At 45.2% G+C, this 26,672-nt stretch overlaps 2 protein-coding genes and 1 long non-coding RNA gene across 4 annotated transcripts in view; 1 reads left to right on the top strand and 2 right to left on the bottom strand.

Moving 5' to 3' along the window:
• Window positions 1-26,672, top strand: part of LOC135102345 (prolyl 4-hydroxylase subunit alpha-1-like) — a 51,582-nt gene that overhangs the window by 13,609 nt on the left and 11,301 nt on the right. For both annotated transcript variants that reach the window (XM_064007441.1, XM_064007440.1), the window contains exon 2: window positions 14,079-14,263. In XM_064007441.1, the coding sequence (XP_063863511.1) occupies window positions 14,085-14,263 (179 nt within the window). In that variant the 5' untranslated portion in view covers window positions 14,079-14,084. The remainder of the gene's footprint in view (window positions 1-14,078; window positions 14,264-26,672) is intronic.
• LOC135101844 (uncharacterized) lies at window positions 3,306-5,798 on the bottom strand. Its single transcript, XR_010269399.1, has 2 exons — window positions 4,257-5,798; window positions 3,306-4,121 (listed from the first exon to the last, which is right to left on the bottom strand). It is a non-coding gene; the product is annotated as an uncharacterized LOC135101844 (long non-coding RNA).
• LOC135102415 (protein Star-like) lies at window positions 19,723-20,673 on the bottom strand. The gene is given in 3 exon segments (XM_064007683.1): window positions 19,723-20,055; window positions 20,058-20,579; window positions 20,611-20,673. Coding segments are annotated over 3 exon segments (798 nt in total). The 3' UTR covers window positions 19,723-19,842.

The raw sequence follows: 26,672 nt of genomic DNA, 5'->3' as shown, positions 1-26,672 counted from the left end.
GAGCAAGGCGTCTTTGAATATGGACCCTAATATCTTTACACCCGCGCCGCTCTTTCGGTGACACGCTGCGGTGCGGTTCATATGTGGCCTCGATTTTGCATCCGAGGCTTCGTGATGCACATACTGAACGGTGTACTGGGATTCGTCCGTCCTCTCTCTCTCTCTCTCTCTCTGACCCCGGTGGTAGGAGAGATTGGTTAATTGGCCCAACAGACATTGTCCTTGAGAGAGAGAGAGAGAGAGAGAGAGAGAGAGAGAGAGAGAGAGAGAGAGAGAGAGAGAGAGAGAGAGAGAGAGATGGGGGGAGAGGGGAGGGATGAGGATGACACTGATAACTTTAACTTCTATATCAAAAATAAGGTATTTAACTATGGGGAATATTTTTTTTCCATGTGTACTTGAGTGGTTGCTTTAGTATTGCTGGAACGTTGTAAAGTGTGTGTGTGTGTGTGTGTGTGTGTGTGTGTGTGTGTGCGTGCGTGCGTGCGTGCGTGCGTGCGTGCGCGTGCTCTTCATGCCTACCACTGTGTTTATCGCTGATTCATCCATCCATCAATCTCGAGAACTTTCATGGAACCACACACACTTTCCAGGTTATAAATCACCACACACACACACACACACACACACACACCCCTACCTTCGTGACAACTCTGCCGCAGCACCGTTCGTTCTTCTGCTCCCTTTTTCCTCTTGTGCAATTCCCACCACGCGGCGGCTCACGCATAAAATTTGATCTGTTGTTCTCGCCGCCCGTCTGCGTCACGCCCGTGTGGTCATCCTTGAGGTTGAGGTGGGGGCGGGAGGAAGAAGGAACGGGAGGAGGGAAGGGCGGGAAGGAGCTTGTAATGACCACGAGGGAAAAGAAGTTTTGCTGTGTGTGTGTGTGTGTGTGTTTGTGTGTGTGTGTGTGTGTGTAACAGGAAGTCAATACAACTTTAATTCTTGAAGGGTCTTTACGTCTTTTTGTGATGGTCCTCGATAGTTTCGTATAGCAGATCGTTTACCTGTAATTACAGGGTGAATGGACACTAAGAGCTTCCGCGAGGAACGACCTGCTCCATCTGCAACAGGTGCGGCTCTCCCCAGGACGACTGTGCAGTGAAAAAAAAGTTAAAAAAACAAACAGCTACTTTAGAAACACTGTTTATAAAAAAAAAAAAATTTACTGAAGTTGTAATTTTTCTAGAGATGCAACAATGAGTAGAACATGTGATCCTGCAGCAACCGAGCTGAAGAAAAGTTTATGCAGATCCGTATTTGCGGCAGTTCTTTGATAGTTTTCCTAACACTCGCCTCCTTCAAGACATGCAGAGGGTGCTTAGGCTGCTCTGAGACACATTAGCCAGAAAGTGTACAGTGATTATGCATTTTATCTAAGCGACTCCGGTCACCCTTATTTTCGTAAATCTTAAATAATTCCTTCACTACCACTTGATTAATATAAACGATAAAAACTCCACTTAGAAAAATATGAACCATGAATTTCTACCTAATGCGTGTACCTACATACCAGACTGCTGAAACCTTCGTTAGCAATGGGGAGAGAAATACAGAGGAAGGTTTCCAGACGCCACGCTCCGTCCCTTTCGATATCCTCTTACGGAAGAGACACGGGGGCAGTGTTGGTGTGAACCGGCCTTGGGGAGAGCTGCCAGACCATTGCCCTCACCACAAGGGATGCACTGGCGCTCATTTCGAAGACCGGACACGTGTTGCTTTCGTTTTACGGCAGCACCCACCCGCTGCTCTCACACTGGCCGGCCCACTTACGTAACTTAAAGGAGTGCCCTGGTCATATGAATACTGACTGGCAGGGCGTGGTGTGTGTGTGTGTGTGTGTGTGTGTGTGTACGGTATCTTATAGTTTTTAATGCATTCAGATAATTAAATAAGTACACACACACACACACACACACACACACACACACACACACACACACACACACACACACACACACACACACACACACACACACACACACACACAGGTACGCAGGTACGCAGGTATGTTCCTAAGCACCTCGTGACCTACTCACTTCCCTGTTTGTTTGTGTGTGAAGAACCTCGACCAGTGACCCCCGGCTACGTCCCATTACCCCCGCCGGCCTGTAAGGGGGGAGAGGTCACGTCATCTGAGAAGCCGGATGGGGAAGAGAACGAAAGAAAAAAAAAATACTACTGCTGCCACTACTACTACTGCTGCTGCTGCTACTACTACTACTACTACTACTACTACTACTACTACTACTAGAAAAGCTGTTCAGAATCAATATGAAGATATTTGTTGTTTTGTATGTGTTCTTTTGTTGTGATGTACGTAGTAGTAGTTGTAGTAATAGTACTTAGTAGTAGTAGTATTAGTAGTAGCAGCAGCAATTTTTGTTAATGTTGCGTATTCAAACTAACGGTTTTATAGAGGCAATATAATTTGATTCGGAAAGGAGAGGAGAGAGAGAGAGAGAGAGAGAGAGAGAGAGAGAGAGAGAGAGAGAGAGAGAGAGAAGTATGAATGATAGTTATTAAGGACCGCCTCACCTTTACCTTTGTCCTCCATTAGCACAAAGGCCCCACAAACATACGCACAGACTTTCTCCTGGCATACCCTCCTCAACGCCGCCCCCACACGTGCTGCGCTGACTTTCCCCACACACACTCCTACACTCCTCTTTTGCTACGCCCGGAGGAGGACACACACACACACACACACACACACACACACACACACACACACACACACACACACACACCGGCTGGCGCGCTAGTAACACGTATGATAACTGTGACGGCAGGATGAGTTAGCAGGCTCGTTTCTTTTTTTTCTTTTTATTATTGTTGTTGGCAGAGGCTGGGTGCGGGTGTGGGTCTCAGGTACCTGTAGATTAATTTCCTTGGAAGCCTGGATGGTCGGATGGTCTCTTGTTAATTTGTGGAGGCTTGGTGGTCTGACTTGGATTTGAGGGCAGGATTTTAGTTCCTCTCTCTCTCTCTCTCTCTCTCTCTCTCTCTCTCTCTCTCTCTCTCTCTCTCTCTCTCTCTCCAGCAGGCTTGATTTGCAAACCTTCAGTGTTCTGCCATACGTACACTAATATTCTCCAGAGAAAGCGAGACAGAGGCGTTATGAATATTGGGTCGAGTACCAATACACTGCTAATGAATGAAGTTTGTGTTTGGTGTGTATTTAGCTCGTGTTTATGTACGTATGTTTCCCCAGCAATGTGTCCGGAGGTGTCCCTCACCTAAACCTTCCCTGCTAGCGGTGTCTTTGTGGAATTTCAAACACTTTTCACCTATGAACTCTACGCTTTCTGAAGTAAAGAAAATATTACGTAGTTTAGTACACATGCACACATTCGCTCGTCACACCGATTCAAGCATACAGTTTTCAACGCTGCACAAAAGTAAACAGCTCTAACACAACAATGGTATTCATGAGGACTGCCACGTCATTCAAGAATTTTTTTTTTTTTCTCTGTGCGTGGGAATATTGTTGCTTGGAATGATGGAAGATGAAGATGGTTACGTAGATTATCTTGCATCTTGACTTGTCGGGGTTCAAAGTTAAGCTGTTTTGGGTGCTCCGTCTTTCTTCCTCTTTGTCCATTCGTGCACAAACTCTCTCCGACCTTTCCCTCCTTCTCCTACCTCCTCCCGGATCCCTCCCGTGACCGCTACATGCCGCCGCCTCACCTTTTCGACCTCCTGCTTTCCTCTTGCCCCTTTTCTGCACCCTCATCTATCTTCGCTCTTTTCCATATTCCATTCTGCTCCTCCCGTCCTCCTCTCCCTCCTTCCAGTGCTTGTCTCCGTGGGGACATCAACAGTTAGACAAAAACGTAAGCAGTGGTGATGTACAGTTCCCGGGAATGAGCTGCGGCCGGCCTGTCTTTGGGGGATTATCGGGGTCCTCTTAGCGGTGCGCGCCAGTTTTGTGCCGCTGCTACGAACGGAAAGCACCATGACGGCTCATTATGTGTACGTGTCCCTACGTTCTCAAGGTCATAGCGTTGCTCTCTGAGCGCTTCGGTTTCCAGTAACCTCGGCCAGATATCATACTGAATCCAAACCGCAATCTCATCTAGCTAGTCGGCAAGCGACTCGGTCATATCCGCCGCCCCATCCTGCAATGAAGGATCAAGTTCACATGATGGCTCTGACAAATATCCATCAGCAAAGTAGTCATGAACGTTAACTTGAATGGAGTACTGCATGCGTGCGTGTATGTGTGCGTGTATGGAGTGAGGGAAGTAACGTACGGGAGGCACACATTGGGACGCTGTCTTCCCGTTATCGCCTTCCATCCCGCTAGTGAGGCAGGCGGGCAGATGGGTCAGTCAGCCGGACCTCCTGTAGTGTGTGTACTCTTCGCTGTCTCACGCCGCCGCTTCCTCTCCGTGACTCACACAATTAATTGCGGCCAGCCTCGCGGTGAGAAACCAGAGCACAGTAATGGAAATAACTGTGGAGGATTCGTGCCGCTCCAGGTCGTCCGATATTTATTAGTCAGCGAAAAAATCAAAGTCGACGGAAACAAGACAGTACAAAATTAATATAAAACTCGTCGTCACTTGAGTTTAGATAAGGTTATGGTTTAGTAACTGGAAATTGCGAGTAGTCACATAAGAATAGACGAATCTGTAAAAGATAAGTAAACTTCTAAAAGGCGTCGCCTTCTTACAGAACACAGGCATTCTCGCCCATAAGTCTTCTTTTTAACAGTTATTATTACACACATTTCTGTAAAAGTCATCACCCCCGAAGAAAGTGTGAGGTGTAGACAATGATCGCCACAACACATCGAGCAAAACACATGAAGGAAAAAATCAATATGTATTTAAAGAGGGGCACGTTGTCTTGCACTCATTAGCAGATGCGTATTTATGATGGATAAGGCAGTGACTAGTAGGCGCTTTTTTTTTTTTTTTTTCATAACAGCAGCACATCACCTGCCTTCCTGTTTCTGCACCATATGCAGAAACTCAGATAACCATTCTTCATTCTCTCATCGTTCCAAAGCGGTTTGCTACTTATCGTAGAAATACCCTAAAACAAATTATCAACCTCTAACATTTTTTTATCCTTCAATAAATCGGTTTTCACTTCCTGTCTCCACGGTAATAATACGAAACGCCGTAGATCAATTAACGAGTTTACCCGCGAATCCACGTCTTCAGTTAGTCTGAACGGAAGCAGAGGCTGTGTGGTCCAGTGAGCTTCCCAAAACCCAAGGAAGGAAACTGGTAATCCGGATGGATGTCACAGTGGACTCAGTGCTCCGCTGTGAAGGGCGGGCTGGAGAGCGCACATTACCATATGTTGTGCCTTAAATTTTCCCTACATAATAAAAACGGTAAAGAGCCTGTCTGGTGTCGCTGCTCGTGGTCCGCTACAACGGTACACACGTCCGTAAGAAGAAGAAGAAGAAGAAGAAGAAAAAAAAAAATTGTCTCGGGTTTGCCCCAGAGCGGGAGGCTGGTGCTGGGTGGACCCTGGCATGGGAGGGAGGGGAATGGAAGGGCTGTGTTTTTCTCTGTCGCCTCCGGACTGTTGGACGTTGGGATTAAGCTGCCTCGCCCTGTTGTCTCAGAAGCGACTTACTGTTTGCACTGTCTGTCATCTCAGGCTCGTGCACGTCTAATATCTGTTTATTCGCGTGGGTTTATATTTTCCCTTTTACAGTCGCCATAAAAAGATTGGTGGAATACATAGCCCTGTGTGTTGAGCCTTCCCTTGCATGCCTCTGTCCATCTGCTCATCCTGACTGGTATTTAAACCGATCATTCAATCTTCTCTCCTTACTTGGCTCCTTTCTATTCATATTTGTCCACCAGTGGTACAAATCAATCACACATTTTTTTTTCGGTTAATCAACAGTCTCTCTCTCTCTCTCTCTCTCTCTCTCTCTCTCTCTCTCTCTCTCTCTCTCTCTCTCTCTCTCTCTCTCTCTCTCTCTCTCTCTCTCTCTCTCTCTCTCTCTCTCAGCCATCACCGTTTCAACAATACAGAAACAGGACCTTTAAGAAACAGACTCTTAAAGGCCAACATGTGCTGCTGCTGTTTGTTCTTCCTTTGTCTTCCATTACCGTGAATCCTCACAAAGGAATGAACTTTGCGCACCCAATACAGCATCGGCTGAGTGGCGCCTCCCTTCCCTCCCTCCCTGCCTGAGTGCGGTAACCCTCCCGGCGGTGTGTTGGTTGTTTAGATTTTTATTATATATCTTTCTTTCTATTTTATTTTTCCCTTTCACTGCCACGATAAGAGTTCATCTTTTCGTTTGGATGCCATCAGTTGATCACATAACCCTTACGTATAGTCAGGTTGGCCTCTTGGAACTTACCGGAAATGTTTATTGTATGCCAGAATTGTGAGAAACTACGAGACTTTGAAACCGACACTAGACTCAATTCGCTCCTTGTACGGGACCGGTCGTAACACTTCACGAAATAATCTGATTCTAAGGCAAATAAAAATATTTAAAAAATGGTACCGGATAGACAGGATTAAGGTGGGGGTATTATTTTTCACTATCATTGTGGTTAGAAGTCATCAGTCGTTAACCCTTCACTATAATTATATCCTTTATTTACTCCGTTCCGGTTAACAGTAAGTGATGTTGTGAAGGCAGGGAGGGGACTTTGTGTTATACTGGGTGAGCTTAGGTGCGGCACAAGCTGTAACTTTATCATCTGACGCTTGTTTACCTATTATCACTCGTAAATTCGAATAGAGAACTGCGCCGCGGCCGTCTTCCTCTCTTACACCTCTTCCTTCACCATTGCTTTTGCTCTCTTACGTTTCTTGCATTAGGTTATTGAAGCTTATCGCAAACAGCACCATAAAGATCAACAAATCCCTTAGTTCCTCATTTGCGTACATAAAGACAGGTTGTCCTCACGTGCAGAGGGACTGAAGGAAGATTTGTGTCATTCCTTGTCTTGCCAACTGTGTGTGTGTGTGTGTGTGTGTGTGTGTGTCTTTACTTCCATGGCTGCAGACCGCGACAGCCAATCTCTTACGGCATCTTCGTTAGCTAAATTTACATGGCAACGGCAGTGGTGGTGGTGGTGATAGTAATAGCAGTGGTTCGGCGCGGCTTCCCGACGTGTTTGCGAGCGTCTCACTCTCCCTTCCCCCCCTCTCTCTCTCTCATGCTATTCTTCCTTCCTTCCTTCCTTCCTTCTTCCGCTCCTCATCCTCCACCTTGACCAAGACTTCCCCTGTCTGGCTCCCACGCTACTGCTTCCTCCTGTCCTCTCTCTCTCTCTCTCTCTCTCTCTCTCTCTCTCTGGACCATAGCGTGCTCTGTTATTTCTAAAATTACTTTAAAATTACTTCGCCAGGCTCCCTTCTTCGTGATTTGCACCACCACCATCACACTCATCATTACCATTACACTCACCATTACAATCAAGCAGCACCATCCCCAAAGTTTCCACTCCTCTCTTCTCTGTCTCCCTCGTCATAATCTACCATCTCTTTCACCACTTTCACCACCATCGCAATACTCTTCAATTATCTCTCTCTCTCTCTCCCCATACACAGTCGTCTCGCTAGCCATTACCACCACCACCATCATTATCATCACCACCACCATCACCACCACCGCGATTAGTAAGCCACGCGTGTATGGGTGATACGCTTAGCTATTGTACGCGTGAGAAATTATAGTAGTGTTGCTTGATGTGGTGGTGGTGGTAGTAGTAGTAGTAGTAGCTGTTGGATTTGTAGTTTTCCTTCTTTTTCATTTTTTCTTCTTCATCTTCTCCTTCTCTTCCTTCTCCATCTCCTTTATTTTCTCCTTCTTCGCGTCCACCTTCTTCTTCCCCTTCTCCTCTCTTCGTTCTCTTCCTGCTCCTCCTTCTCCATCTTCATTTGATTGTTATTCACAGGGAGTTTTCAAATTGTTAGAACCAAAGAACACAATATAAAGCAAGCTGGAAAAAGACAGCATATTCCCTCCTCTGCGCTTCCGCCTTCCTTCCCACGCCTTCAACTTCCCTCGCTCTTCTTCAGTCGCATCCTCTTCCTGCGTTCCTCGTAATCATGTCTCCATAACATTATACTTACGCATCTGCTGTATCCTTCCGGCATTATTGTTTATTACTACTGCTATTCCTGCTACTGCTGCTCCTATTGTTGATGCCGTTACTACTGCTACTGCTCGTGATGTTAAAGCCGTTACTACCACCACTACTACTACTACTACTGCTACTTCAAACTACTACTATGGCTACTACTACTACTACTACTATTACTACTACTATGGCTACTATGGCTACTACTACTACTATTACCACTACCACCACCACCACTGCTACTTCAATAAGGCAGCATAGTATGAATATTACTCCGTCTGTCATAACGCTACATGTTCGTTGATCCTGATTATAACTTCAGTCAGTAACCATCGGGAGGCAACCATTGTCTGTCATGAGAGAGAGAGAGAGAGAGAGAGAGAGAGAGAGAGAGAGAGAGAGAGAGAGAGAGAGAGAGAGAGAGAGAGAGAGAGAGAGAGAGAGAGAGAGAGAGAGAGAGAGAGAGAGAGATTTTCATCGCGTGTGGATTAATAAAGTGATGTATATTCATTGTTGTTGTTACCTTAAGACCTTTCACACATTTCCAAGCAGCCAGCAACAAAACAGGAAGCTGTCACATTTAACCTCCCCTTTAGCTGTCACTGTTATCACTGCGTCTCCTAAGAAAAGAAAATCACATCTCTTCTTCTTCGTGCTGCACATCTCGCGGTATTGCGTGAAAAGGTTCCTAGGCATAAAGAGCGGGCGCCTTACCTTGACTATTTTTAACAGGCTCCAGTGGATATGAAAGTTATTGAGGGTTTCTTCTTTCGTCGTTTTCCTTGAGTCAGTGGTTGGCCCCATGTAAGAGTCTCCTAGTTGTTTCCGTCCTTTGCATCTTCCTGTGTGACTCATCTGCAATTCTACCTCAAGTCAATCTCTACATTTCACTCTGTCTTCCCCTCGATCTTCTTCCCTCAGCTAGCTTTCTCTAGGCTTTTTAATTTGTTCCTGGGAAGAAACTCACGATGGCTTTAACAACGATTAGAATCTGAATAATCATCTGTTTGACAAATGGTACTAATGAGAGCCCGGAGCCTTTCATAACACAGGGGTCTGAGCAATGAACGCTGCGGTGAAGGCAGCCCATCTGTTCCTGTGTCGCTCGTGGCAAGACAAACACAGCGTGGCGCCGCGGGAGGCTCGTGAGTGGGGAAAGCCACGCCATATGTGTTACCTGCCTGTGTTACCTGCCTAAAAAGGGAGCTGTTTTCACATTATAAAGATACAAAAAGGGTAGCGTAAGTTTCTTCCCTCTCAACAAGAACACAAATGAGCACCACCGGCAAAAAGAGTCTCCTTTCCCTTCCCGCTTCACGCCACGAAATCACACTCGCTACAGTCATGGAGTCATTCCCACGATGACAGTGATTCCTGTAGAAAGCTTGCGAGATTGATTCCTGTCCTCACCTCAACCATGATATCGGCCTCCTGAGAGAGAGAGAGAGAGAGAGAGAGAGAGAGAGAGAGAGAGAGAGAGAGAGAGAGAGAGAGAGAGAGAGAGACTAACCGTAAAATTGTGTACTTCTAAGAGGAGAAAAGTATTGCCTCGTCTTCCCGCCTCAGGAAGATGAGGTCATGTGCCTCTCGTTAGCCTCCTCTGGAGCGGACGGGAATGGGGAAGGAGGGAGAGGGTGAGGGAAGGAGGAAGACAAAAGGGGGAAGGGAAAGTGTGAGGGAAGAAAGGAAGGAGAAACGATGAAAGAGGAAAGAAGGATAGATCTGTAAAAAGACCACTACGATATCTTTTATAAGAAGATAAATAATAGAAAAGATAAGTAGATAGACAGACAGATAACAAGAAAGTGCCACTTCTCCAGCGAAACAAAGGACGGTTTTTCGAATGTTCTTAGTGAAGCTTGTGAAAATTTATCATTACTTCCCGTTTTCTGATCTAACGTTGCAATGCATATTCTCTTAAATGCAGAACAGCTGTTTCCTAAAGGAGGAGATGTACTCAAAATAATTCAGTATAGTAATATTGTAGTAGTAGTTGTTGTTGTTGTTGTCGGTTTCAGTGTCGTTGTTGTTGTTTTGATGGTAGAAATCATGACAACAACATTAACGATAATGATAGCAACAACATTAACAATAATAATAGCAACATCTGCCCATGGAGGAGGAAGAGGAGGAGGTGGAGGAGGAGGAGGAGGAGGAGGAGGAGGAGGAGGCAGAAGAAAGCCGCGGTGTCGTGTGATGCCAGGAAATATAAGCATCAGTGAGACAGGGAAAGTCGCCATTAGAGGAGCTCAGCGACGTACAGAGACAAAGGAGACACACACACACACACACACACACACACACACACACACGCATAGTAGAGAAAAAGAAAGAATGATGGAACACGAAGTTAAAAAAAAAAAAAGAGGCACAGGAAAATTGAACTTAAGGAGGGGAAAAGGAAATAAGCAGACAGGAAAAGACAGAAGACAAGAAAAATGAAGGAAGCAGGAAGAAGGAAGAAAGAATCACAAAGACGCATTATGATGAAAAATGTGTGACGGAAAGAAGAGAGAGAGAAAAAAAGTAAAACGGGAGGAAGTACAGTGGAAGGAATGTATTTAGAGAGAGAGAGAGAGAGAGAGAGAGAGAGAGTTACGTTGTGCTTTTTTACATAAATTTCCCCATCACATTCACCACGACTATACAGCGGACAGATGAGGGGAAAACAAGACCCTTTCATACCATGCTGTTGTGTAATTCCGCTTCTCTTTTTCAGTCAAGTTCAGTGACGTTTATATCACATGCAAGTAACTCTCTCTCTCTCTCTCTCTCTCTCTCTCTCTCTCTCTCTCTCTCGTATTTACCAAGCGGCATAGCACGTGTCCATTTCCTTCTTTCCCTCTTCATCTCCTCCTCCTCCTCCTCTTCCTCCTCCTCTGCCATCTTGAGCAATCTTCACTTTGATAAAAAAAGAAAAAAAATAATAATAATTCATAGAAAATAGAAAAAAAAAGACGTTAACAAACATAACATTTCTCACGCATCAAATATATCGCTAGAAAATACTGTACGCTCTTCATTACCCCCTTTGACAGTGACATATTCCAGCGATATATGCCAACAATCTTCATTCGCACACAGTAAAAGATGCGAGAATGTATCTTTTAAAACTCTCCTCCTCCTCCTTCTCCTCCTCCTCCTCTTGTTGACATTAGCTTCTCCCCCCACGAGTAAAAGTATTATCAAATGAGATGTGTCAACAAGATAGCGCACCGCGGGCAAATACGCAGATACACATAAGCTCTTGGGAAAATATGTTTAAGAGAACGGGAACTTGTATATATGTAAAAGTATGCATGACTGACGTGGGCTGAGGTGAGGCTGAGGGCGTGAAGGTGGTGAAATGTTGTGCTGAGAGAGAGAGAGAGAGAGAGAGAGAGAGAGAGAGAGAGAGAGAGAGAGAGAGAGAGAGAGAGAGAGAGAGAGAGAGAGAGAGAGAGAGAGAGAGACTTTTATTGGGGGTCTTATGATGCATTGGTAAGAGTAAAAAAATAACTCTGCAGCCCGTGTCTATTGATCAGAGAGAGAGAGAGAGAGAGAGAGAGAGAGAGAGAGAGAGAGAGAGAGAGAGCGAGCAGTGTGAAAGAATGAGGTTGGACTGTGCAGATGTCGTATCGCGTGTCAAGGAAGATATTTCATGTGAAGGGAGGCTGGAGATTTATATTGCTTGCTGTATAAGGAGAAGGAGAAAAGCAAGGCGGTACTAGTGCACACAGCGGCAAGGCGTGTTAGGGGAGAGTATAATGAGGTGATGGAAGAGGAGAAAATGCCCTTAACGTGAGGCACCTGGCGGCCTGTGGGTTACTTGGCTACACCTGGCGCCGTACTCGTCTCTCGTTCGCCCGCTCGCCACTTTCTACCCACGGCCAGGCTCCCTACAGCACCCTCCAGAAGTATACGTAGTGATATCAGGGAATCCATGAGTGACGAAGGCAAGTTTATAGAAGAGAATTAAGCGAGAGAAAAAAGAGGTTTGTGGGTGGAAAGATTGAAGGATGAAAAGTACAGTTAGGTTGGGAGCACAAGAGTGAACCTTCGATTTGGAGTGGGTATTACAGTGGGTTTACAAGTTATTTCAAGCAGCAGTTACTTTTTTCGGTCCTCGTTAGACTTCGATTTCACTACAGTACACTTAATCATGTACAGTACAAGTGTAAAAGAAAAAGAGGGAGAGAAAAAGAAAACGCGATCTGCGTATCCCGTTCTTTTAGTTTAGGGAGAATTTAGGTGTTTGTTTGTATGTTGATGTCTCGTGTGTATAGAGCACGTGTACATAGTGAGTGTACGTAGGGCGCTTCAGCAGACGAGATAGAGGCAGCTATTAATTTCTTATTATTGACATTTTAACAAAAAAAAAAAAAAAACAGCAAGTGAAACCATTCTAACCACAAACGTAACGAAATACAGGAGAAAAATATCACGTTCGCCAGAAATTTCACGTCGAGAGAGAGAGAGAGAGAGAGAGAGAGAGAGAGAGAGAGAGAGAGAGAGAGAGAGAGAGAGAGAGAGAGAGAGGGGGGGGTGGCTAAATGAAAAGAACAGTCAAGAGGAGAAAACATATTAGTTATCGGAAAAGAGAGTAGGCCAGTGAGGGGGATGACCATAGGGGAGCGGAGAGGAGGAAGACAAGCCGAACAGTAAGGGGACGGACGCACGGGTGGCCGGGAACATTAACACGGTGGCAGTCAGTCACGCCTCATAAGTCACGTGTGGCTCGTCACCACCATCACCAGGGCGACACAATAACACACAGACGACCAACGGACCGAGGAAGCTGAACACGCTTATTTCCTCATTCTGTTCTTCGTTACTTAGTTTTTCTTTCCTTTATTCTCTCTTGTGCCTCTTTCCACGTGTTCTCCTCCATGATAATCGTTACAGAATTATATTTTCACCTTACAAAAACTTAATATCCTCTAGTTAACCATTTTAATAGTGCACAGATCTTTACCTTAACTTTACAGTGCAATACTATATATCTATACACACAACCATCCCTCCATTGCATTACTGTACATCTGGTGGCTGGTGTTTTTCCATCTCACAAACTTTATCTCTCGTCCTTTCACTGCTGTGCTCTTCATGTATCGTGGTGGTGGTGGTGGTGGTGGTGGTGGTGGTAATGCTTCAAGGGTTTGTCTTATTGTTTCGCTGAATAAGCTTGCAATAATAGACAAAAAAAAAAAAAAAACGTTTGAAGTGTGTGTGTGTGTGTGTGTGTGTGTGCGTGTGTGTGCTTAGCTGTTTACTGATATGCTCTAATATTTTCTCCTTTGTTTCTTCTCTCCTTCCTCTCTCTCTCTCTCTCTCTCTCTCTCTCTCTCTCTCTCTCTCTCTCTCTCTCTCTGTCTCATTTTTCACACTCGCGGCATAAAACTTTCCCCATACGCAGCTGTGATATACTCTTGTTGCTGCGCTGTTTTCTAATTTGCCCTCGTCACGCCCCGCCCGCTCTGTGCCGCTCACACTTCATAGTTTTCATTCGAGTGTGCACGATGACTGACTTCTGGTACTAATTATTCGACGTGTGTGTGTGTGTGTGTGTGTGTGTGTGTGTGTGGGTGGGTGGTTGATTGATTGCGTCACTTCCACTGTACACGTCAAAATAGAAAGTGTTAGCATCTGCGCCACGTAGAAGGGGTTCCTACCACGCGCATTTTACATGTATTTACCTATTTGTGTCGATCCACTTTATTTTCCCAAAGTCCTGTCCTATATTTTGATTCCAGATTGTCATAGTTTTCTTCAGATTTACCGATAATGTTTACACTACTGACTGCATACACACGTTTCCTGTATTAATGCACTTCATTGATCTATAGTTCTCTTTGAAAATCTGTATTGCTTCACACCCTCATATCGTGTGTGTGTGTGTGTGTGTGTGTGTGTGTGTGTGTGTGTGTGTAGAGTTAGGATACACTGTAACACCATAATGTCGTACGTACAGCACAGTCACATTACATAATGAGGCTAATTGGACGTGTATCTGTGTTTCAGCGAAGGATGTGGCGAGTGTTGGCCTGTGTTGCCCTCATGGCGGTGGCGGGACCTCAGCCTACCACGGGCGAGGTGTACACATCCATCCAGGATCTGACGGCGGTGTTCTCCCTGGAGCGCCGAGTGGTGAGCGCCCTCTCCAACTACGTGGATGACATGGAGGCGAAGCTACTGAGGATACGCAAGTGAGTAGGCCACGATAATTAGACCGCCAGGTGCGTGGAATGAGTGTTATGTACAGGTAGTTTTGGGCGTTACAGTGGGCGTTACTCTTGGTTGCGTATTTATGAGGCTGCCAGGTGTGAAGTGAAATTGGTATTAGGTGGCAAGAAATGTAAGAGTTGAGTTCATGACGCCATCAAGGTTGAAACAGCTAGCTGGGCAGCTTGTGTTGGCAGACCCGCGTTAGGCTGGGAGGTGGATGCTCCTGAGGGACTTTTCGTTTGTTTCCTTTGATCCCTGTGGCCTTGTGGAGGAGCTATGCCGACTTGTCATCCATCCTATATTTTGATATTCTTTCTTTGTAAAAGAAGATACTCATATTTATTTACTTTTTCGTCATGATATTTTTCTGAATTGCAAAGAAAAATACACGGCGGTCGAACCATACGCAAAACCTATATTACAAATTATATACTCGTATTTCAGAAAAACTCACAAAGTACATATGTAATAGTCTTGTTATTTGAAATGTTAAGATGCGCTATATCTCTTGCTTTTTTTTTTCTCAATTGACCGAAGAGAACCTTTCTCTGATGTTGAAAGTGATGTGGATAAAAATTACTCTTCCAAGTCCGCCCAGGCATCCGGAACACCACAGCGTCACCTCCGTTGAATGCGGTGGCGTATGGCGGAAGATTGACTCAAAACCGTTAGTTCTTGATCTTTTGTGTCACTGATGGTGGCAGAGCGGTGCAGCTCGCTGACTTCCATATCATAACGCTGTGTGTGCTGCAATTATAACGCTGTGCAGGTAGTGTGCCAGAAAAGATGTGAGCGGTCGAATTTTCAGCAACTGCTGGGGCTTGATTTAGAGGAGCGGAGAGTCGCATCATGTCTCCGGCAGTAAAACGGTTGTTCCTCAATATGGGGAAAGATGTAGATTGTGATGTAGGATGCTGTATTTCAAACGACAAATTGTAGATGCATAAAAAAAGCATTAAGTATCACATTCCCTGCTGTTAAATTAATTTCCCATGATTTCAATGTAAGTAACCACGGGAGTACTTCGTGGTCTCTGATTTCGGGTAAAACTATTTATTATTGTTGTGAAAGTCATTCTCCATAACGAGGGAATTGCTCGGTGGTGCCGCAAATATAGGACTGCGCATGCGGCGTGACTATTTGTCTGGCTCAGTGCGGCTTACCTGTTGTTGATGTCGTGCTTCTCTTTGTCCTTCCGTGCTGCTGCCTTCCTCCTCCTCCTCCTCCTCCTAGATCACATACACAGTGCATACACATACACACATACATAACTGAACATGAAGGACACCAAAGCTACACCCTCGTCTGAGTCAGTTTTACCCATGCGGCATGTTGATCAACTGTGGGAGTGCTTCAGTGAAGGACTGAGGCTCTGGTTGTGGTGGCGCCTCCCAAGTATGAGTGTGTGGGAGAAGAAACAAGAAGAAACAATGAGTGAAAGATACGTTCAGTAAACAAGAACAATGCAAGAAGCAATTAAAGAATGGTGGAGATACACATTCTTCTTTCGAAATTGATGGATTTTTGTTTCAGCAGTGTGTTGCAGTTGCGGCAACTGTGTGTGTGTGGAGAGAGAGAGAGAGAGAGAGAGAGAGAGAGAGAGAGAGAGAGAGAGAGAGAGAGAGAGAGAGAGAGTAGTGAACTATAAAAAAGAGGCAAAAATGTAAAACTTGTAAATCTGAACGTTATTACATTTGGTAAGAGTTCCTTTGGTCGTGTGTACTTAAACATGTGCCGGCAACATGTGGGCCACGTATTACCGAACAGGCAGTAAGCTTGTTGTGTCCAGATTTTCTTTGTAGCAAAGACTTGAAACATTTTGAGTATTTTGGCGGATACTATTGTGGACAAGATAACGTGCTCGGACATATTCGCAGGAATGACTCGCGCCTCGCAGACCAATGATTGCGTGCATGTGTCTAAAATCCTTTTGAGAACATGTAATGAAATACATTGTGAACAATGTCCACAACAGATGTTTAAGCACACGTGAGCACGCCCTTGAGTCAGAAGAAAGGCGAGTCTGGGGTCCGCATTATTAAGCAGTGAAATTTTTTATATTAGAATGCACTTTTTTTACCTTGCTGGCACGATGCATTCCAATACTGACCTTCCAACGCAGTCCTACTTGTGATGCGCTGACTGATCCGCTGTCACCACGAGCTCAGGAATACTTTCAGCTGACCTTGCTGGCACTTTCCATCAACTCCTTAACCAGTCGCCCTCCCGTTATAGATTTCAGGAAGAGTGGGACAACGGCAGCTGGCTCTCAGGGTTTGCGTTCAAGAAAGATGCTTCAGGAAAGGTGGAAGGCAAACTTGACTGAAGTAAGAGAGAATATAGGGTAGTGGTCCTGATTCGGCCTGTGTCTCCCTGCCATCTTTCCCACTCATTTGTGTTATCTTTGTCCTCTTCTGTGTTTTTGTATAAGAATAAATAATCATGGGTATGTAGCTGTTCTGTCTTCCCTTTTGCTGCAGATAGTCGTGTATGTCCTCGCTAACATAACTACACTGCCATGGGGAAGTGCGGCATGATTAGTGTGACCCGCAGTTTTTAGTAGCGGCCAAGAGGGATTTATTCAAACTCTCTCTCTCTCTCTCTCTCTCTCTCTCTCTCTCTCTCTCTCTCTCTCTCTCTCTCTCTCTCTCTCTCTCTCTCTCTCTCTCTCTCTCTCTTACACGGATGAAAGCGCTTACTTAGATAACCGCCTTCATTTTTTTATTCGTCTTGTCCACAAACTTCCTCAGATCGTCAGTCACACGAACAGCTAGTGACCCTTTGAAAAATCATTAAAAGAATAACAGTAATAATCTCTTGCCCTATTATCTTTGAGTGAGTGATTTACTGATTCTATGGCTTCGTAACCATAGAGAAATATTAAGTTTCAGGTGTGGAGGCTTGCGATGACTCCCTTAAAATGCCAGGCGTACTGGTAAATACAATGAATCGAGCGTCAGAGAGAAAAGTTTACGGCTCAAGTCCAGTATAAAATATAGTACGCAAATAATAATCTCAAGGTTGAAAAAAAAAAAAAAGTATTTGATAGCAAACGCCTCGGCGGGGAGAACAAGCTGAGAGGAAGACTCGTTTTTTCTCGTTGAGCAAACCTGTTTGTGCGAACCTGTATATTTATATTTATTTATTTATTTACTTTATTTATCTATTTATTTATTTATTTTATATGGTATCCCGAGTGTTGCCTGAGAGGCAGCAGTTGCTCTAGTCGCAGTCAAGGGGAGGGAAGGTTGTATTATCGTACTCTGGCGACCCACCCGCCAACGCAGTGTTCGAAACCGAATATACTATACGTTTTAGGAGAACTTATGACTATTAATACTATAATTATACGAACAGCATTTATTGTTCTATTGGAAACTCATACTATATCTAGTGGTGGTCACCATTTTTACCTGTATGTATTCTTATTAGTGACAGGCATACCTGAAGCGTAACATATGCGTTGTTTTGGACAACGATGTTTTGGAGAACGATGACAGTCCTCACTCCCCCCTGACCACGACTATAGATACGTGCTCAGGTACTGTGTGTGTGTGTGTGTGTGTGTGTGTGTGTGTGTTATAGTACGCACACGCTCGCACACACACATTTGATTACGACAGTTACAAGACCCACACAAGTGCCTGAATCATCTTCGTGCATCAAGGCAGTGTGGTGGTGGACGCCTCAGTAGTACCACAGGACTCTTCCTCCCTGCCTGTCTCCCTGTAATCTCAGTTAAATTCTTCTCCTTACTATATCTTTTCTTTCCTCTGTTCGCCTGATAAATCACCATCACTAGACCTTGGCGTGGCATGGACTCGAACAACTACAGCAGCCCTCCCTCACGCCTCATCAACTAGTCACACACTTGTCCAGGTTTTCTGCTAATTACGTACAACGCCCAAATAATGGACAGCATTCTGAAACACTCCACTTACTCACCACGACTATTTCCAAGGGCCACAGAGACGATTAGCCGGGTTCTCAAGACTGTTTTTCATGTTAATCATACAGAAATGTTGTTAACCTGTCATTAGAACCATAAAAGAAAAATAAATAAATAAATAAATAAACTTAGAAACCCGTGTAACTTCAAGTAGAGCCGTTTGAATGTCGTGATATAGTTTAATAATCCAACGTCCATAGAGTAACGTAATTTTGTAGGCGCTGTTTGTTATTATAGATCATGTTGCTGCATGGGTTTTGATCACATGTGAGGCTAGGTGCTCGTGGCCATGGGTGGTGTCGGGGTGCGGTGGCGTGGGACTGTGTGGTGGGCGTGTGTCGCGTTATGGTTGAGGCTTGAGGTGTGTGGCAGAGGATAAAAGACAGCTTTGTGTTTATATGTACTGTATGTGAACGGTGCCTGTAACTGTATTTTTTGGACGTGAGGAGACTGGGTGGTGCTGGGAGGAGTCTGACAGAGGCGGGGTAAGACAAGGTCGAGTGCAGGGGATCCTTTAACGGTCAGTCAGCCGAGTTCCTTTTGGGGTGAGTTGTGTTTATTTAGGTTAGGCTACTTGTAGATAGATAGGTTGATAGATAGAATAGGTAGATAGATAGGTAGGTAGATAGATATAGATAGATACATGCAAATAGATATGTAGGCTACGTGTGCTTGGTGCAATAAGAGTTCTGGGTGCGGCTGATTTGCTGGATCCAGAGTCACTGATCTCATATTTGTCTTCAAAGTGAATATATTGGCTAGCTCCTCTAGATCGTCACTGTTTATTTCACTATACGTCATTCTTTTCACCCGCCAGAAGTATATATCAAAAGTAGGCGAAGCACACACACACACACACACCTTACTGGCCTGAGAAACATCAGTATCCAAGGGGGAAACAGACGCATGTAAACATAAAACAATGTATTTCGTTCGGTCGAAAGAGAAGGTTTTATTTGTCAAGTACCAAACTAATTCCGGGATGTGAGGAAGGATGAAAGTGGCAGCATGGTCACCTCAGTATCCGCCTGGTCAATGGATGTGGTGCATGCATGGCGCTAAACATACATGTGAAGCAGAATGTGAATTAATTACAGAAGTGCCGGGTTCTGGTTCTCGCCAGTTAAGGGTGCCTGTCCATGACCAAACTTATCAGAGGAGTCGAGGAGGGAGCCTCAGATGCAGATTCATTCACACTGTCACTAAAGTTCATGTGTATGTTCATCTTAAAGATAAAAAAGTAGAGTGATCAGAATACGTCAGAATTCTACTTTGACACGCCTTAGTCAAGCAGTGCTTCTATGACTGTTAGCAGACACATCAGCCAAGATCCTCGCGTGACCTTGTGGAAGATGTGCATCGTTTGTGCTTGCACGCGCGATGCAACACACACACACACACACACACACACACACACACACACACTGCCATCTTACTTCTTTTGTAAACATGTCTTTCTCAAATGTATTTATGCAAATGGGCAATAAACCTTTACTTACTTACTTACTTACTTACACACACACACACACACACTCTCTCAGTGATCAACATTACTGTTTTGCTTGATACTTAATGACATTCAATGGGTCACTAAGGCGTCGGAGGGTTGCGTCATTCCGCAAGACAAAGAAAATAGTCTATGTCTTTGTACACATCAACCAGGTGGTAGCCAACCTCCCCCATGTATCTGACGAAGGCCATGTCGAAGCTCCAGCCTCCACGAGTGGCGTTGGGCGCTGCCAGGTGTTCCACGGCGAGGCTTCTCACTCGCAGGCGATCCAGCGGCAGGCTCCGCAACACCGCCCACTCGTGTCCCCTGGATGTCCCAACGAGAGGAAGTCAATGAGCGTTACGTTGAGGGCCAGCAGGTAGGAGGTGAGAGGGAAGCACTGGGCCTTGGCGTACGCCCGCTCCGAGGAGTTGCTCATCTCGTCGTGGAGAAGACTGTTGTGGGTGTTGATCTCCCGCGTGTTGGCGTGATACAGCCATGTGGGGAACTTTGAGGCCTTTGTCAAAACCTCAAACACCGCCTCCCTCGGGTACTCCTCCTTCGTAATACACGTGTTGGAAATCCAAGCCCGTCGCCTTTTCCACGCAAGATGGCGATAGTTGTTCTGATCCGCCTCGATGAGAAGACCCGTCCAGCCGAGGGCAGTCTCCAGCCACAGCGTGTTGGAGAGGAATTCCCCGTCCAGGGCCCCCGCCTCTACGAAGAAGCCGCCTCGCTGGTTGTCAAAGAAAATGCTTAATGTAGTGGTTGTAGAACTCCCACCCGAAGGAGTGACTCGCGAAGTAGCTCCTGACGTCTTTGTGCAGGGTGAGGTTATAGGGAAGGGTGGAGGGCGGTGCTAGGTAGGTTGTTCTGAGCACAGCCAGCACTCGAGGGTCAGAGGCCGTGAGCGGTCCTTGTAAGCGCATGAGGATCTCTGAGTTCTCGAACATGCCTCGACGATTTTCCATTCCTGCCTCGGCCCACACTCTGAAAAGATGCAGCCATCCGTGGGTCAGCGTCCTGCAGCAAAAACTCGCTGCTACTTCACCTAACACATGTACGCAAATGCACACGGGCGCGCGCGCGCTCGTATACACACACAGACACACACACACACACACACACACACACACACACACACACACACACACACACACACAGACACACACACACAGACACACACACACAGACACACACACACACACACACACACACACACACACACACACACAGACACACACACACACACACACACCCCTCTTGTCTTTCCTGCGCGCGCGCGCGCGCACACACACACACACACACACACACACACACACACACAACACACACACACTTGTCTTGCCTGCGCGCGCGCGCGCACGCACGCACACGTACGCACGCCCGCACGCACACGCGCGCACGCCCGCACACACACACACACACACACACACACTTGTCTTGCCTGCGCGCACGCGCACACACACACACACACACACACACACACACACACACACACACACACTTGTCTTTCCCGCGCGCGCGCGCGCGCACACACACACACACACACACACACACACACACACACACACACACACACACACACACACACTGTTCAGCAAACAAATCTGGAAGCAATTCTAAAATTGTACTTTGAAAGCAAAACGTATAAAGAAAATTGTGTCAAAAGTGAGTCTTATACAGAGTGATTTGTCTTGAAAGGGAATGCACTGTAATGTAATAAAGCGCTTGGGATGCAATAAATAATGGGCGATGAAAGAGCACAAGGAGAACTGATTGGAAAGTAGGAGGGAGCGGAAAGTGTGGAGCCCGGAGTGAGACTATGTAAGCGAGATCAAGCCTGTATCAAGTGATGGGAGTGTCATGCGCGTCAGGAATAATCAGGCGCCTGACATCGCTGCTTACCAGGGACACCATCATCATCACTAACACCACACACCATCATCACTATCAATGATAGCAGCAAAGGGAGAACACCGCCACGGCCGCAGGACGTTCTTCATCGCAAGCGTTAAGTTCATTGCACTTTAATCAACTACCGACGCCTTAAGAGACACAGCGTGCACGGTTGGTCGTCATCTGGCACCAAGTACACCCGCCCTCACTAATGTCCTCTTCTCGTGCTACTTCCTCAGTGACTAACAATGTTTGCGCTTTCCTTGATTTTACGCGTCGTTTTCCTGCTTCCTGGTCCAGCAACACGTGGCTCGTTTCTGCCCGCCAGCCGCCCCTCATTGTCCTACCTGTATACCAGGGATGCTCGAGTCTAAACTTAAGCTACCTTGGCAGATATTGTGTCGGACACTACACGTTGCGCTGGGGCAGAGTAATGGCTCTTTTTGGTTTCATGGGTGAATGCAAAGGTAGGTGTGTGTGTGTGTGTGTGTGTGTGCGTGTGTGTGTGTAAAGAAGGTATGCCAGTTATAGTATTGCTGCAAGTTCCACTCTCAGTAATTTCCAAGGTATGGTCGTAAAAGCCGTCCAGATTACCACTAATGTGACATAATTATTTCACGTTGTTACGTCTATCTAAAAATTATTACGGACTTGTGGACATGTTCTCCTTGTGTTGTTGTGAATTTTTATAGGGTAAACATTCTGCTCCCGGAAAGAATCGCCTTGGTGACCAGCGGTTCGTACCAGACACTCAGTAGTTTTTGTGTTGCTAGCGTTTCCCTCTGTCGTGCATTCTTCTGTGTTCATATACTGTATAATTCTCTCTCTCTCTTTCTCTCTCTCTCTCTCTCTCTCTCTCTCTCTCTCTCTCTCTCTCTCTCTCTCTCTCTCTCTCTCTCTCTCTCTCTCTCTCGTTCGATCTTGCTCGATCTTATATGATTAGCCTTTCTGTTATACCCAATCGCCTCTTTTCTTGGTATTTTCACTTAATTTCCTTGAGATGAATAAATTGTCTCAACGGGTGTATTTACTTACTATTAATGCCACAACAACAACAATAACCTTAACAGTAACTACTACTACATGTGATTACCTCCTACCTGCTTTCACATTCCCATTAGGTGTGTGTGTGTGTGTGTGTGTGTGTGTGTGTGCATGGAAATATCCTTGTGCAGGCAGAAAGCACACACCCTGAAGCACCACTTAACGTGAAGGTGCTTTGAATTCTTAAACGCTGCTGACTCCCAACCACCAGATGCCAGAAGTTTCCAGTGACGCTAAATACTTGTGTACTGCTGCATGTGGCATTAGGAGTAGAAAAAAAGAGTATGGAGGTGAGAATTTAAGTGGAGGCTGGGGATGAAAATGGAGAGACTGTAATTTTGGGATGTGGGAGGAATGGGGGGGATGACAGATGACGAGGCAGTGGAGGAATGTCAATGAGTAAGGAAAGGAGTGATTGATTGAATGTTTGAATTACCGCATGTTACAATGGTTAAGTTAGCGTCGTAAGGGGGGCATTTCATGAAATTAAGTTCAGTACGAGTACTAAAAGGTCCTTGAAACATTATGGAAATGTAAGTAAAAAAGTGAAGTAAATTTTTAAACATTGAATTACTGTATAAAACTTAATCATGAACAAAATTACTATGCCTGTGTGCTTTCATATAAAATCATTAAAACCTTCAAAGTTGAATGGTGAAATGATAATACAAATCAAAGTTCTTAAAGCTAATTTATTATTAATGGTGGCGAAAGGAAAGAAGATTAGAGAGAGAGAGAGAGAGAGAGAGAGAGAGAGAGAGAGAGAGAGAGAGACAAGGAATGAAATATTGAAGCGATGAGCCTTGTGCGAGAGAGAAGGAAGCCAGGAAGGGCGTGGAGAGGCGTGTCTGAGGTTTGTTTCCACTTGGCTACGTGTTGGGGGAATATGTGAATGTGAATGTTCCCACGACGGGGCATGCGTGCATGGAGGCACCTCAAGACAAGTCATGGGAGACGAGGACTGACGGCGTTGGGTGGTCTGAGGGGCTGAGGGGCCTTCAGGGAACAATGACAGGCTGCTGAAGGGCGGAGAGAGAGAGAGAGAGAGAGAGAGAGAGAGAGAGAGAGAGAGAGAGAGAGAGAGAGAGAGAGAATAGCTCAGGACCTAAGGACCCGTAAAAAATCAGACAATTAAATAGAAAACAAAAGAACAGGTGCCCCAAGATACACACATTCTTGCCCATTGAGAGGGTGTATAACTAGACTTCGCGGTGTAGGTCCGTATTCAGAAACGCTTTGCTCTGTCACCATAGCTTTTTTCAGAGGTTCCAGAAATGAATTCCCGGGTCTCCGAGGGTGTTTCTCCTATTAATAATGTAGAAATCTTGTTAATATGCCACTAGAACCATGAAAACATCCTTAAGAACCCGTGCCACTTCAACTAGAGGCTTTTGAAAGTAGTCGAGGTGCAGGACACAAGTTTTTAAGACTGTAAGGTACTTGTGCTATGTAACTTGGTATTGATTTGGATCCATAGCTCAATATCAGGACAAGGATACAGAAAGGCAGAAGGCGGTCCTGCTCCAGAAAAGACTGACGCTTTATTATCCATAGTGGAGCATATAGGTTCGGTTAACACTTCGAAACAGTCACTCGATACAAAGTACAAATCCATGAAACAATACGATTCATGAAACAATAAGATATATAACGAAACAAAGAGTATGGTCCATAGATGTAAGCATATCGACCAAAGGAACGCAAAGGAAGAACTGACGTAAGATCTATTGAGCATTACGAAGCTCTTTGTGGTAAGCTAAACTACTTAATCTAAAGTAACAGATGTAGAATAGTAAAGGCGAAGGGGGAGATATGCCTAGAAATTATTATTGTTATCGTCTTATCTTTCCTTGTTCCTCACCTGTTAAGTTCTACCTAAATTCCTCCACCTGACTCCCTCCCACCTTCCCACCCTCCTCTCTGCCTCCTTCCATCCCTCCCTTCATTTCCTTCGCCCTAGCCCCTCCCCCGTTCCTCCTCTCACCACAGGCCGCCCATCACCGGCTCAACGACTTGTACCCCCGAAGGTCTATGTAAATTTAGGTCTCCTCCTTTCCCTCTCACTTTTTATGTACTTATTGTTTATTTGTCTTTTGTTTCTATTTTGATGTTAGAAATTTCTCTGTCATTGTGAAGGTGAAAAGAGAACTTCACCTGTGTGTGTGTGTGTGTTTGTCTTTGTATGTCAAGAGAGAGAGAGAGAGAGAGAGAGAGAGAGAGAGAGAGAGAGAGAGAGAGAGAGAGAGAGAGAGAGAGAGAGAGAGAGAGAGAGAGAGAGAGAGAGAGAGAGACTGGATTTACGGTAATACTTGAATGCGAATTTTAGGTTTTGGTTCTGATCGCTGCTGCACACTATCTGTTCAAACCCGTGGTTGAGAGACTCGAGCAAAACAAGTACACACATGCGTGCACACAAAACCACCAAAAATAAATATAATAAGAAACGGTGGTCTTCTTTAGAGAACAGACGCAACGGAAGCCTTACCGAATAACATCTCTAATACGTATCATCATCCTTAAAGAACAGAGAAGACGAGTGCAGAAAATGCTTGAAAATAAACAAACGTAACTTCATATCGCAGGAAAAAAAAAGTCAGATTACTGAGAAGACAAAAAAGAATTCTAATAAGGGAGGAAGACAGATGAAGAAAGAAGGTGAGAGAGAACCGTTGAGGAAAACTATTTACAATCTCGAGTAATTTGACTTATTGTCGTTTGGAGAAGATTGTGTGGGAGGCGTGGTGCACTTCAGCCTTGGGAGAGAGCGGGTGGGGGGGGGAGAACTGAGAGGGATTGTGGCCGGTGGTGAGAGAGAGAGAGAGAGAGAGAGAGAGAGAGAGGGGGCGGGAGTGTTGGATTCTACAGTAACTATCAGTGAACAATAACGTACTCGATACTTTTACTACGTCGCCACTTTTGTAATCGGCATGTAACTCTATTCCTAAGTCTCTCTCTCTCTCTCTCTCTCTCTCTCTCTCTCTCTCTCTCTCTCTCTCTCTCTCTCTCTCTCTCTCTCTCTTTTTTGCAACGTAACTAATTTTTTTCCTCCTCCCGGCCTCGCTTGTTTTTTTTTTTTTTTAACCTCTTTTTACGCCTCATTCTCTCTCAGAACATCCTTCACTTTCTCTCCCACCCTTGGCTCTCTCTCTCTCTCTCTTTCTCTCTCTGTCTCTCTCTCTCTGCATTCCCTTACCTCTCACTGGATTCCGTCTGTGCCGCGTTCCCTACGACCTTGCTCCACTTCGCCCCAAAGCAAACAGGTGCAGAATTTCAAAATGCTCGTCTTCGTAATACAGATAATTTTCTTCAGATAATTTTCTTCACGTCAAGAAACTGCTACACAACTCACTAAGTTCCTGTGTGTGTGTGTGTGTGTGTGTGTGTGTGTGTGTGTGTGTGGGGGGGCCATTGGGGGATCAGCAAAGCAGTAACCTTGTTTTCCAAAGAGAAGAAGAAGAAAGGAGATGATGGTGATGGAGATGGAGATGAAAATGATGAAAAGGAGGAGGAGGAGGAAAAGGATAAAGATAAAGAGCACTGTTACATTCTATCGTGTGCCTCACAAAAAAAAAAAAAGTTCAAGAGTGTACGTGCTCGCTCAGTGCTTCTTTCAGGCAACACCCAGGAAGTCCCTCCATCATTCTGCGAGCGGGAAATTGCGTTACGATGACTTCAGTGTGCATCAGGCTCACGAGAAAAAAGTATAAGGAACAAAAAACGGGATCAGGGAGGGAAAGAAGTTGTAGAATGTAAAATCTAAAAAAATTAGTAAATATGGTTTAGTAATGAAGTGTGATGTTGTAGGTTGTGTATTATCCTGTTTTGTACGCACAGTCTCGTCAGAGAAGTGATGGCAACAAGTCCAGTTAATTGTATGTCTGGAAATTGAATAGAAATCAATATATGGACTCGTGAATTGTTTTGCATTAAGTAAGACCTCCGCAAAGACTAAGGAGAACTTGAGATGTGATAGGTGGAGGTAATTCTGATCTTTTTTTCTGAAACATGA

The sequence above is a fragment of the Scylla paramamosain genome, chromosome 7 (assembly GCF_035594125.1).
Source record: "Scylla paramamosain isolate STU-SP2022 chromosome 7, ASM3559412v1, whole genome shotgun sequence".
NCBI classification, from domain to species: Eukaryota; Metazoa; Arthropoda; class Malacostraca; order Decapoda; family Portunidae; genus Scylla; species Scylla paramamosain.
This window is presented reverse-complemented; position numbering and strand designations above follow the sequence as displayed.